The 13,809-nt window shown below is 34.7% G+C and overlaps 1 protein-coding gene across 1 annotated transcript in view; it reads left to right on the top strand.

Moving 5' to 3' along the window:
- Positions 1–13,809, top strand: part of PDE3A (phosphodiesterase 3A) — a 373,613-nt gene that overhangs the window by 269,467 nt on the left and 90,337 nt on the right. The window contains exon 5 of the mRNA XM_027838672.1: positions 6,578–6,684. Within this exon, the coding sequence (XP_027694473.1) occupies positions 6,578–6,684 (107 nt within the window). The remainder of the gene's footprint in view (positions 1–6,577; positions 6,685–13,809) is intronic.

The following is a 13,809-nucleotide window of genomic DNA, read 5'->3' as shown; positions in this document are numbered from 1 at the left end:
ACTGATAATATTTTCACATACAAGATAAGCAGTTTAACCTTATTGAAACCCTTATAATTGGTCTTTGGTGTTTACTTTATATTTCTCCTGGATTTTATGTTGAATTTTCCTTTAAGTTCTGGGGTTTTTGTCACAAAAACCTGAAAGTCTTTCAGTTCATTACATATCCATTTTTTTTACATTCAGGATTATGCTTAATTTTTCTGGTTAAGTAACCCTTGGTCATAACCCCAACTCTTTTGCTCTACAGAATTTAGTATTCCAAGACCTATGGTCCCTCAGCATAGTAGCTGTTAGGTTTTGTATAATCCTCATTGTAGCTCCATGATATTTAAATTATTTTTTCTTGTTGCTTCCAATATTTGCTATTTAATCTGGGAGCTTTGAAACGTGGCTATGATATTCCCCTAAATTTTCCTCCTGGGATCTCTTTAAGGTGGTAATTGGTGGATTTTTTCCAATGTGCCTTCTTGTTCTAGAACTTCAGGGCAATTTTGTATTTTTCAGTTAGTCTGACTATTCTTATATTATTTCTCCTCTATCTGTTCTCCAGATCAGTTTTTTTCTGATGAGATGTTTTACTTTCTCTTCTATTTTTTCATTCTTTTGATTTTGTTTTATGATTTCTTAGTGTCTTAGAACATCATTAGCTTCCAGCTGCCCAATTCTAGTTTTCAAGGAGTTATTTTCTTCCTTAAGTTTTTGATTTCAAGTTGGTTGACTTTATTTACATAATTTTCTTGATTTTCTTGGATTGCTCTTATTTTTTTTCCTAATTTTTCACCAATCTCTCATCTGATTTTTAAAGTCCTTTTTGAGTTCTTCTAAGAACTCTCTTGGAGCTCAGAACCATTTGACATTTCTCACTGAAAAAGAAATAATTTTTTTAATTCCATTATCTTCTTCTGAATATGAACATAGATCTTCTCTATCCTCATTGTTATTATCTATGGTCAGGTTCTTTCTCCTTTACTTGTTCATTTTTATTTATTTATTTATTTATTAATCTTTTTTAATTTTTTTTAGCAGCTATTAATGTGATCAAGTTGTAATCCCAAGGCATGGGCAATGATGCCCCAAGTCTCAGGTCCTTCTTACTGTTATTTTCTGAGGTCTGTCTCAGGGCCCAACTGTGGGCTCTTTTCTCTGTTCCTAAGCCACTGCTAGGGCCCCCAGCCAAACTGTCCCACAAATGATCTAGCTCCCTACAGTCCCTCTGATGGCTGCAAACTACAATTGTCCTCTCTGCCAAGGAACTGAAACCTGGAACTCTTCTCTCCTGCAAGTGCCCACAACCAACAGGGTCCCTGCCCCTTGCCACTGTGCTCACTGTGTGCTAGATCCTTCTCCCCATAGCCACAGCTTGGGCCACATCTGGTCAGCAGAGCTGTGCCTGGCATCTATCAACAGTGGAAGATCCTTCAATCTTCTCCTACTCTGCTATGAGACCCCCACACTGTCTGCAAAATGAAAGTTTCTTAAGGCTGAAGCTGTTTCTCAACCCAGTTGCCCCAGGGCTTGTTGTTTGTTGATTCTGGACATGTTTGCACTTCACTCAGATCCAACCTTTGTCCCTGGAGGTTGGGTCTTTCTTGAGGTCTTCTCAAATTGTCATGGAAGGGCATCTGCTTTGCCCCATGTTTATTTCTGCTGCTCCAAAGTGATGTTCTGTCATTTTTTGTGGCGGAAATTTGAAGAGCCAAAAGTTTTCTGACCTATTCTTCCATCTTGAGGTGAGCAGGGTTGAGGAGCAGAGGACTACCCTGAAGTTGTGAACCTTGGTGAATGAAAGAATGATGGTGACTTAAACAATAACAGCGGAAATTAGAAGAAGGGTAGGTTCAGGCAGTGGGTGGGAGGTAGAAAGATAATGGACTCTATTTTGAGATAACTTTCAAAAATCTGGGTTAAAATGTCTGGTAGGAAGTTCATAATGTGGAACCCTGGGCAAATTTTCAAAATTTCATACAAATCATCTTCAGTTTTGATGATTCTTTGTTTTGAGTAAAAATATTGAGGCACCAAGCAGAGATGGCTTTTTCAAGGAACTGGGCTGAGAAAGGGACAAAATATTCTCCCCCCCCCCCAAAAAAGGCTAACTAGAAGGAATGATAATATCTAGTGACTTTTATAAAAAAAAATTTCAAGGATGGGAGGAGACTTGGGTGTGTTTATAGTCAGTATGGAAAGAACCAGTAGATAGTGAGAAGTGGAAGATTAGAGGGAAAGTAGGGACAATTGTGGAAAGAAGGCTACTGAAGAAGACAGAAGGGAATAGATTCAAAAGGACCTGTAGAGAGGGCTTGATTGTAGTGATATGTTTCCTGAAGGTTGAAATACCAAGTCTTTAATATTTAACTTGAAAATTTAAGTGTATCTTTTCCCTTTATGCTCTTATGTAAATAGAACTGCTGGATAATTATAGCTAATATTCTCAGAAACATTTTCATTATACATAGTACACCTTGCTCTTCTAATATCAGCTTCTTAAGTTCCTAATGATCAAGATATTCTGTAGACCTTTGTCCATTAAAAAACAAACATAATAAATTCTTTAGCCCCTACTAATATGTTTTAATTTTATGAATCGACCAATGGGTACAATTGGTTCAAGTAAAGACTTTTTAGTGCATTAACACATATTAAGAAAAGTGATAACATAATATATCCATGAACCTGGATTATTCTCACATCTAGAGAGTACTTCTGAAAGCCCACACATGTAAGAAACACATGACCAGGAGAAATTCATGGAAGGGAAACACAGAAAGTGTGTAGCCAAGGCATATATATGGAGGGGGTATTTCACATTATTGGTCATACAACTCTCATGTCTTCTCTAACATCTTCACACTTCTGCTACACCTTCCCTTCTCATGGGCCTCCCATGAATAGCTTCTGCAAAGCATTGCTCTGCTGATCATCTTAAAAGATTTTTTCTCTTTTACTAGATTTTGGGCTTCAGGTGGAGTCTTCAGGTCTACCTAGGTGGTGTAGTAGATAGAACATGGGCCTAGATTCAGGAAGACCTGAGTTCAAATCTGGCTTCAGATACCTATTACCTGTGGGACCTGGACAAGTCACTTAACCTTTGTTTGCCTTTATTTACATATCTGTAAAGTGGAGATAATAACAACACCTACCTCCCAGGGTTCTTGTGAGGCCCAAATGAGATAATAATTGAAAAGTAGTTAGCATCATGCTTGGCACATAGTAAACACTATATAAATGTTAGTTATTATTACCTGATGGCTACCTTCAACTTTGGTCCACTAGATTTTGGTCACTAAAAGGCCTCTCTCTCCCTGAAAAGAGTAATCTAACTGCATTTTAGTTTTAAACTATTTATCTCCATACCCAGCTAAGGGGGCTACCATTATCTCCTTAAGATTAGAAATTTCCTGGATCCTTTATGATTTGTCTTGAAAATAAATTTGAGCCAGAGCAAAAGCTAATTGATAAGGTCACAACAACTGTCCTCCAAGCTCTAGCTCACATTCCTGCCTTTATTATTTGTAAGTGGCCAGCAAGTCTCCTGGGCTTTTAGGTACCTCACAAAAAGTAAAGCAAGTTTAGATTTAAGGTGTCAGTCTGGGAAAGGAAGAGAATTTCATGGTACTACATAAATCTTTCTTGCAAGGGCCTTATCTAGAAATATTCATTTGCTAATGTTCTAAAAGAGACAAGAAATGGAATGTGATTCACTACTTTTACTTTTCTTCTAAGAATATTAAATATTAGAGTGCCAGAAAAATTTGAAAGTTTCTTTTTAATGTCAGGGGCAGGGTAGATAGTACTTATTCATGTGTGTGCATATATATTGCTTCCTCATTTGGCTATGCCATTTTGCCATCATATAGAAAGGCCAGCATCATGTAGTAGATAAAATAAGGCTTGGATTCTGTTTCTGATAGACACTGAATGTGTCAGCCTGGGCAAATGTCTAAATACTTTAGGAAACTCTCTAAGACTATAAGTAGCAGAAAGTGGGCTGACTTGCATGGATAGGGAGAATTTCCTTAATTAAAGCATTCTTTAAACCAATAAAATTACAGGTGCAGTTTCTATCTCTATATTATATAGGATTATAGATTTAGATTTGGAAAGGACATCATAGGAAATCTAGTGCAAACCTTTTCATTTTCCAGATGAGGAAACCAAAAAAAAAAGTTTAAACTTAAAAAAAAAGTTTCTAGTGATTTGTCCAAGGTCCAAGAATAAGCAGCAGAGCAGTGAATTGCTTTATGAATACAGGTCCAGTGACTCAGAATTTGGGGTCTTTTCCATATGCTACACTGCCCCCTTCTGTCCCTTTGACAAATCTCTATCTCATAGTAATGAAGCAAAGATAAAACATTTTTTGGAGAAAAAATTAAACTCTTTAAAGATAGACTGTACATAAACACATGGTGAAATTGTTACTATTAATTAAAATACTTTATAGTTACCTGTTAAATATTTTTAGTATTAGGAAAATAGCCTCTAAACCTAATTTTATTCAGTCTCTTTAATCTTCAATCTCTTCCCCTACCAAATTTGATTTGTTTCTTCACCTTTTCCCACAACTATCCCCTTTTGAAGCTTTGATCAAATACTTATTAATTGGCTACTATGTAACAGACAGTGTGTTATACCCTGGAGACACAAAAATAAGTAAGAAATAGTCCCTCCCCTCAAGAAGCGTAAATTCAGTAGGGAACTTCTGACAGATGAATTTGCCAAAAGAAAGAGAATCTAAGGTCATAGATAATTTATAACCTAGAAAAAATAGTCCCTGGGGAGTAAAGAGACGGCATTGTATGTCTAAACTTTAATGTTTCCTGAAAACATTAGTCTATCAAATATAAGAGTGGCAAAAATAACAATAAAAAACAATTTCAATCAATGGCTGATATCTAAATAGTACTTTAAGGATTGCAAAACACTTTATATAGATCATCATGTTTGATCTTCACAACAACCCTGTTAAGTATATATTCATTATTATCTCTATTTTACAGGTGAGGCAGCTGTAACTCAGAAAGGTCAAGTGGTGTACCCTTAGTCACACACCAAGTGTCATGGTTGGGATTTGATTTCAGGTCCATCACTTTTTCTGCTATGCTCTCATTTCAGATAAGATATTTTATAAATGTGCTTTTTTTTGTTGCTCTTACTCCAGAGCCAATTTTTTAAAAGCAAACCCACATTTTAAATACCTTGAATTATGTAAATTTGAAGGGGGAGAAGTCATTTTAGGTTTTAGAATTTACCTCTATCATTTGTGTTTCTGAAATTCAAAAGAATTCTGTTAACAAAACTGTGGTCCTCTCATAGCAGCAAAAGCTATGGTCAAAACTAACATCTAAGGTTATCTATAAGGCATACCTAGATTTATGAAGAGAACAAGATCTGCTCAACTATAAATTAGATGGACTTTCCTCGCAATAAATTTTAGCCAAGTGATAGAAAAAAATGAAATGACAAAAGAGAATGTTGTAAGGACATATTTGGAATAGTTATCCTCATTTCAAAAGAGTTTCTGATTCTGTTTGATACCCAAATTCCAAGCATAAGCAAAAAGCCTAATACTAGACTTACAGAAGACAAGTTAAACAACACCAACTCTAGATGTTTCTCTGATAGGATGACACAGTGGAAAGGAGCCTAGATTTGGTCGGGTCAAAGCACCTGAGTTTAAATCCTGGCTCTGCCATTTACTCTCTGTATCATCTTGAGGAAGTCACTAAACTTTAGTTCTCACTTGTAAGATGAGAGAATTGGACTACCTACTCTTTAAAATACCTTCCAGCTCAACATTTATACTATTATCTCATTCTATAACTGTTTTTGATACTTTCATTAGGTGTTATATATGTTTCTGTCTTGTACTGTTGGTTCTTTTTAGTTTTACCAAAACTGTACCACTATTACTAATAATGTTACTTTTTTTCAGAGGAAAATAAGTACATAGCTTAAAATTGAATAATACCCCTGAAAATTTAAAGGATAGATTAGAGATTATCTCCTGCAATTCATAAATTTTCAAATCATTATATGTACTATTTTGAATAAACTAGTAAGCACAATATTTTAATAAAGTATTGAGTATTTTACAATGTTAAAAAAAAAGTCCCATCAGAAGTCAGTTTAACAAAGATGACCAAAAGGTATTTGGAAATTGAGAACTAATATGAATTGGTCAGTGACAAGCTGTTCTATGACAAGACAGTGTTATCCTTTTCAAATGTATTTCTTTCTGGTATTCTTTGAAGGATATGATTATTGAGATGATGGAAAGAGAGATTTTAAAATTTCCTAATCTTCAGAGAAAATATTTATCCATTAAATATCTTTCCTGCTTAAAAAATTCAATGCACATGTGTTTTTACGACTGTACTCTGGTTCCTAAAATAGAAGTTGAACTTGCAAACATTTGTATATGAGGGTGCTGATGCAAAATGTTTCTGTCAGCAACTTGTATCCAGACTTACTTATAAGCCAGTCCATTGGGTGAATCATAGTCTAATTCCAAAAGGAAGTCTGCATCAAAAAGTATTTAATGATGTCTCTTTTTATATTCTTTTTTTTAAAACAGTGCTGTTAGTCCTGATTCTTGGACCATGACCAAAAGCAGGTCCTTCTCTACTTCCTATACTGTGTCTGCAGCTAATCATGTGAATTCTAAAAAGCAAAGTCGACCAGGTAAGCAAATCATTGATCAGTATGGTCTCAGTTGAATAAGTTTTCATACAGCTGTCACTTAAAAGTCATACGTAGCAAATCATGAGAAAAGATCATTGTCCCACAAAGTACAGACACATTTTCAGAGTTGACCAAAAAATCCTGACATGGTGTTCTGGGTTCTGATTTGTCTGTTAGGAGGAAAAAGTCACATCATCCCAATATATCACAACTAGTCATTTAAAATTCCTCACTTGGTGATGCTGTTTTGTTTATTTGGAATGAGCTTTACAAGATCTCTTGTTCTAATATTCAGGAGGCAAATGACAGTCAGTGTTCAAGTTAAAGACTACCTTGATTAACATCATCGTCTAACACAAAGGATGTGGTGTACAGATGATCTGCTGAGGCCAGTTTGTCTTTTTTTTTTTTTTAATTGAAAAAACATTCTTTAGATCAGGCCTACACAACATGCTGTGTGCAGGCCACTTGCGGTCCACCAGAAGATTGCCACTGTGCAGTCTTTCCTGTTTGTCATGTGACCTGTGGCAACCAACCATTGTCAGTCTGTGTCTAGTTATCTTTACTTGGAAAGCAAGCTGCTAAAAACCTATCTGCAGCCTGAAGAAATTTAGTCAATTTTGATTTTGGCCCCTATCTACTGCCAAGTTGGGTGGGTCTGCTTTAGATGAATGATACCAATTACTAGTAATGTACCCATATGTATTCAAGGAAATGCCTACATATCCAAACCACTTCTAAACGTTATGTATCTTTTAAGGGAAAAATATTTTCCTTTCTCATTATAACTTGCTTACATTACAGAGAAAACAAGAAACTTGTTATTGTTCACAGTAATGCCTCTGTGATTTTGGCCAAGAGTAGTATATCAGAAAACCTAGTCTCAAATTCTGCCTCCAAAGTAATCTGATCCCTCTGAACTTCAGTTTTTTTCAACTACATAAATGAGAGATGGGACTAGATCTTCTCTGATATCCCTTCCTTCTCTGGAAGATAAGTTAACCCTGCCCTTAGCAGGACGGGTAGAGGGGAGTTTCTTTAATCTCAGGACCTTTAAATGGACAACAAGGTTGTAGAAAGTAGAGCTTGGGAATTATTTCTCACCTCTGGGATCTTTTCTCTGTCCATTTCAAGAAAATACTTTCAAGGGGAGAGCAAATGCTTATAATGTATATTAATAAACATTATAATTCTTCCCTAAGTTCTGCAGTTAGCATAGTGGGTTTCATAAAACACCACATTTGCATACAGTATGCATTTCGGTGCAACTAGTAGTACATAGCACTTAATTATTAATTACTTCTTTCATATAAAGTTATACTTGTAAGGCTTAGGCTTCCTGGGAGTAGTCCAATATACATTAAACTAGAGGCAGATTAAAAGAGACAGGCCACCCTAATTGGCCTTTTTGCCCCATATGAGAAAATACTTTCCAAGTAACCCTGCACAACATAATCACTGGAGCTCTGTTAATTTGCAATTATCACTACAAAAAAAAGGGTTTATTTTTTTCATTGGGGGATGGGAAAGAAAGAAAATAAGGGATAATTAAAAATAAAACTACAAAAAATTTTAATTTTCAGTCAACAAATAGCATTTCTTAAGTTTCACTTATGGCCTAAAAAATTTCTGCCTGTAACATAAAATAAAAATCAAGTTGGGTCCTCAATTCCATTAGATTGTAAGCTCCTTAAGGGCAGGGACTGCCTTTTTTTATAATTAATAAATTTATTTTTAGTTTTCAACATCTACTTCTGTAAGATTTTGAGTTTTAAATTTTCTAGTCCCATCTCTCATTTATGTAGTTGAAAAAAACTGAAATTCAGAGGGATCAGATTACTTTGGAGGCAGAATTTGAGACCAGGTATTCTGATATACTACTCTCGACCAAAATCACAGAGGCATTACTGTGATGCCATACAAGATGGCATACAATCTGATACTGGCTCTAAAATATGTATTCATTTTAAGCATATTTTTCCATTAGTCATGATGTGAAGAACAATTAGAACTAATGGAAGGAACTATGAGAATGAAGCAATAAAACAAAACAACAAAGGAAAAGGAGAGCAAATAGTATGCTTCCATCTGCATTCAGACTCCATAGTTCTTTCTCTGGGTGTGGATAGCAATTTCCATCATGAGTCTTTTGCAGTTGTCTTAGATTCTTGCATTGCTGTGAAGAGCCAGGTCTATCAAAGTCAGTCATCCCGCAATGTGACTGTTACTGTGTACAATATTTTTCTGGTTCTTCTCATTTCACTCTGCATCAGTTCATGTAAATCTTTCCAGGTTTTTTTTAAGTCTGCCTGCTCATCATTTCTTATAGCACAATCGTATTCCATTACATTCATATACCACAACTTGTTCAGTCATTCCCCAATTGATGGGCATCCCCTCAGTTTCCAATTCTTGGCCATCAAGATGCATGTAAATGTTGCATAGACCAATATCTTACACCCTATACCAAGATAAAGTCAAAATAGGTACATGATTTAGATAACAAGACTGATAGTATAAGCAAAGTAGAAGAGAAAGGAATAGTTTACCTATCAGATCTATGGAGAAGGGAAGAATTTATGACCAAACAAGAATGTTACGAAATGCAAAATTGATAATATTTATTACATTAAATTGAAAAGTTTTTGCACAAATAAAACCAATGCATCCAAGATTAGGAGGGGAGCAGAAAATTGGGAAAGAATTTTTACAACCAGCATCTCTGATACAGGCTTCATTTCTAAAATATATGAAGAACTGAGTCAAATTTATAAGAATATAAGTTATTCCCCAATTGATAAATGATCAAAGGATATGAACAGCCAATTTTCAGAGGAAGAAACTAAAGCTATCTACAGTCATATGAAAAAATGTTCTAAATCACTATTGATTAGAGAAATGCAAATCAAAACAACTCTGAAGTACCACATCACTCCTATCAGATTGACTAACATGACAAAACAGGACAATGATAAGTGTTGGAGAAGATGTGAGAAAATTGGAACACTAATACATTGTTGGTGGAGTTGTGAAATGATCCAACCATTTTGGAGGACTATTTGGAACTATGCCCAAACAGCTATAAAATTGTACATACCCTTTGACCCAGCAATACCTCTTCTAGATCTATATACCAAAGAGATCAAGAAAATGCGAAAAGGACCCACATGTATAAAAATATTTATAGCAGCTCTTTTTGTGGTGGCAGGGATTGTCTTTTGCCTTATTTTATGTCCTCAGCATTTAGCACAGTAGGTCTTAATAAATGTTTATTATTTTTATTGAATCAACTATCTTTAACCTCCTATTCTGTTCTAGGTACTGTGCATATGAATGCATCAGTTCCCCTCCTTCACCTTTTTCACCCCCTTTTGTTCTCCCTTCTTGGTAGCCTACCACTTGGTACTAAACTATGTATTTAGCCATGTATTCCTAATCCCACACTCCTTAGCCTCATCCTACAAACCTACCTTTTAGGTACACCACTCCTAAGATGGGACAAAACTTTATTGAAGGCATATATTTTCTAATTCAGAGAGCTAATGCAGCAGAACTCACCTGTTAATGAGACCCAGCATCTTTTCCTCTGAGGCTCTCAACCTATTCTTCTCAAGAAGAATAATTCCTGTTCTTCCCAAGAAGAAGGAATCAAAAAAATAGCCAACCAACAACAAAAAAGGGGGGTAAAAACAAAACAAAAACAAAAACAACCCTTTCAGGTAAGAGGCAACTGCATGATAATACAAAGAATAGTAGATTTGGAATCAGATGACTTGGGTTTGAATTTCTGTTCTACTCCTTCATGTCTGTGTGACCTTGGACAAGCATATTTTTTATTTTCTGAGCCCTAAACACATTATCTTTAAAATGAAGGAATTGCATTTAGTGATGTCTAAGGTCCTTTATAACTTTAGATTTTATAATCCTAAAAAACAAAAGTAAACATCATTAAATTTCTACTGGTTAACACAAAAATTATTTTTCCTCATGAAAAATGCCTTTGCCAAGCTTTGCCAAAGAATGACAAATATTCCCTTTTCTTTATTTTGTATATTTCAGTCCTAAGCAAAGATTTAGTAACCATGACATAATAGTTTAATTTAAGAGATCAGGGGAAAGAATATGTATTGACATAGCATGAGCTTGATTATTAAGACACAGATTGGCACCCAGCAGAATCTCTCTACTGGGCATGTTAATTGGCAAATGATGATAATCACTAAATTTTTAAAATACATTTTTATTGTTTTCTTCCCTACATAGCCAATATTTCTCTCAGTATCCCTGCCTACTTCCTCCAGAGAGCCATTCAATATAATATGTAACAAAAAAGTAAAAGAAAAACATCAGCAAAACTAATCAATATATTAGAAAATCTGAAAATATATGCAATATTTTGTATCCATAGACATTCTACCTCTGCAAAGGAGTTGGGGGAGGATTGTCTTCTCATATCTCTTCTTTAGTGCTAATGCTTGTTCTCTGAAATTTTGAAACATTCACTTCTGATTGTTTTATGGTTGTTGTTTTTATGTAATTTCTATTGTTACAGTATTGTGAATTTTGTTTTCTTGGCTCTACCTCTCTGCATTATTTTATCAGTTTACATGGCCTTTCCATGCTCCACTATTCATCACATTTTGATAGGAATATTCCATTACAGTTATGTAACAATATTTGTTTGGCTATTCCTCAGGCAGTGAGCATCTATTTGTTTCTAGTTTTTTGTTACTGCTAAAAGTTTTGCTATAAATGTTTTGGTGTATATGGGGATTTTCTTCTTATCAGTGACTAGACTAGTAAAGGAATCTCTGGACCAAAGGGATATGAACATTTTAGACATTTTTTTTTGACATAATTCCAAATTGCTTTCCAAAATGATGGAACTGATTCATAGCTACACCAACAATGTATTAATGTGCCTATTTTCTACCAACTCCCTCAACATGGACTATTCCCATCTTTTATCATCTTTGTTGAATTTGGGGGTATAAGGTAAAACTTAAGGGTTGTTTTGATGTGCATTTCTCTTATTAGGTATTTGGAGCATTCTTTCAATATGTTTTTTAATAGTTTGAAATTCTTAATCGTTAAGTTTTTAAAATTTTATTTTTTGTCATCATTTGGCCTGTAACTTAGGAAGTAATAAAACTGGAATATTAAATAATTACCTGGAGAATCCTCACTCAGTAACTCTAATAATTATAAAGACTACTAATAAACTTCCTATTTTATTGACTGCTTTCGTATGAGTTGCCATCTTCAAAATGTTACAAGAACCTTATCCCACAAAATGCATTATGGTTCTTGGCATATTACTCGATCTTTAAATTTAGCATTTTATCTAGCAGTTTCAATTTGTCCATAATATTATAGAGAGAATTGTTTTTCTGCTATAGTTTTAAGTAGATGGCTTGCAAGACTCCTTCCAACTCTGAAAGCCTATGATTCAGTCACTTAAAAATTAAAAAAACAAACAAACAAAAAAACAAAAACAACAGCTTATCTTTCTGCATACTTCCAAACTCTGGAGTTTCCTTCCTAGGGAAATCAATACTAGTCAGACTTTTTTTCATCTGTCTCTAAAGACTCATGTAGAGGATCTTTTGTCCTCAACACCTTTCCTCTTGACTCCTCTCTCCCTTCTGAAATTCTTCCTGGGAAAAACTGGGGTCCCTTTCCCTTTTTAAAAATGAACTGAGAGGGGCAGCTAGGTTTTGCAGTGGATAGAGCACTGGCCCTGAAGTAAGAGGACCTGAGTTCAAATCTGGCCTCAGACCAAACACTTGACACTTACTAGCTGTGTGATCCTGGGCAAGTCACTTAACTCCAATTGCCTAAAACAACAACAACAACAATAACAAAATCAACTGAATTTCTTAGATGAAATACATTTAAAAATTGGACCAAGTTAGGACTTTATCACTATGCTGAGGCCCTAATATTTTTTTTGTTTACTTGTGTGTTTTGTTTATTGCCAGACAATCCTTAACCTTTGCTCATGTAATACAATGTCACTTACTTCCTCCCTACAAAAAAATCCTTTATAGAGAATTAGCAAGGAAATATGCCTGTCTGAATGCATAGCAGCATATTCCAAATGGGATACAACCCTAGACTCATGAGTTATCTCAATTAAAATGTTTCTTCTCCTACAAATTGTATGTAAACCTTTGGGAGAGTATACCTTTATGGGTATAGGAAGTTTTTTTCCTTGTTTTATGTAGATGTTTCACTTAATTAAATCTCTCTTCTTTGAATTAATATTTCTTCTGGCTTGTTGTATTAAAAGGAAAAAAACAAGAGTAGGGACTTATAAGCTGAAGTTTTGAAGAAAGGCCAACCAAAGACTTACCTGTATCCTTGGTTTAGCTTTCATGGTCCCATGTTTGAGTAGAGTTGGACATAGCTAAATAAACATACAGGAAAAAGGAATAGATAAGAAGAAAGTTATATATAGTGTTGGAATGAATACAAAAGCAAGTAGACCTGAAAAAGAGATAGGCTAATGACTAAAGTAAGGAAAAACTAACCAGAGATAGAAAATTGGCTTAAAGTCAAGAATAAAAACACTACTAGATAAAGGGAAAGGTTCCAGAGTGGGAAGGTACTGAATCTGTTATTTGTACAAAGCAATTAAATAACTTGACTGCTGGCTCAACCAACCTGCAATAAATGTTTTGACTACCTCACCCTTCAAGGAGCTTGCAATACTTGTTAGCTAGCCACAAATATAAGTGGAATGAACCAAGAACAGCAAGAACCCTTTGATTAAACCATAGAAATTATTCTTTTGAACATGTATTTTCATTTCAATTTTGCTCTCCTTGCATGCAAATCACTGAATATATTGGCCTACCATTAAGTCATAGAACTTTTTAAACTTCTCTAAATCATATTTATCTCATATGCAGTAGTCATTTCCTGAACTCTTATAAATTGGTCCCACCTATTGACAAAGCTTACAACTATCTCCACTTCTGAAAGTTAAGCTTACTTTTCCTTATTAAAATGCTGAATTGTGAGATGATTTTTATAAACCTTAAGAAACAAATTAATATTTTGATTTGTAATTTTATTTAATTTTTCTTTTAATTAAAAAATTTTTTTGGAAGAGCCTGAGGG

This window comes from Vombatus ursinus, unplaced genomic scaffold (assembly GCF_900497805.2).
Source record: "Vombatus ursinus unplaced genomic scaffold, bare-nosed wombat genome assembly UNPS02014830.1, whole genome shotgun sequence".
NCBI classification, from domain to species: domain Eukaryota; kingdom Metazoa; phylum Chordata; class Mammalia; order Diprotodontia; family Vombatidae; genus Vombatus; species Vombatus ursinus.
This window is presented reverse-complemented; position numbering and strand designations above follow the sequence as displayed.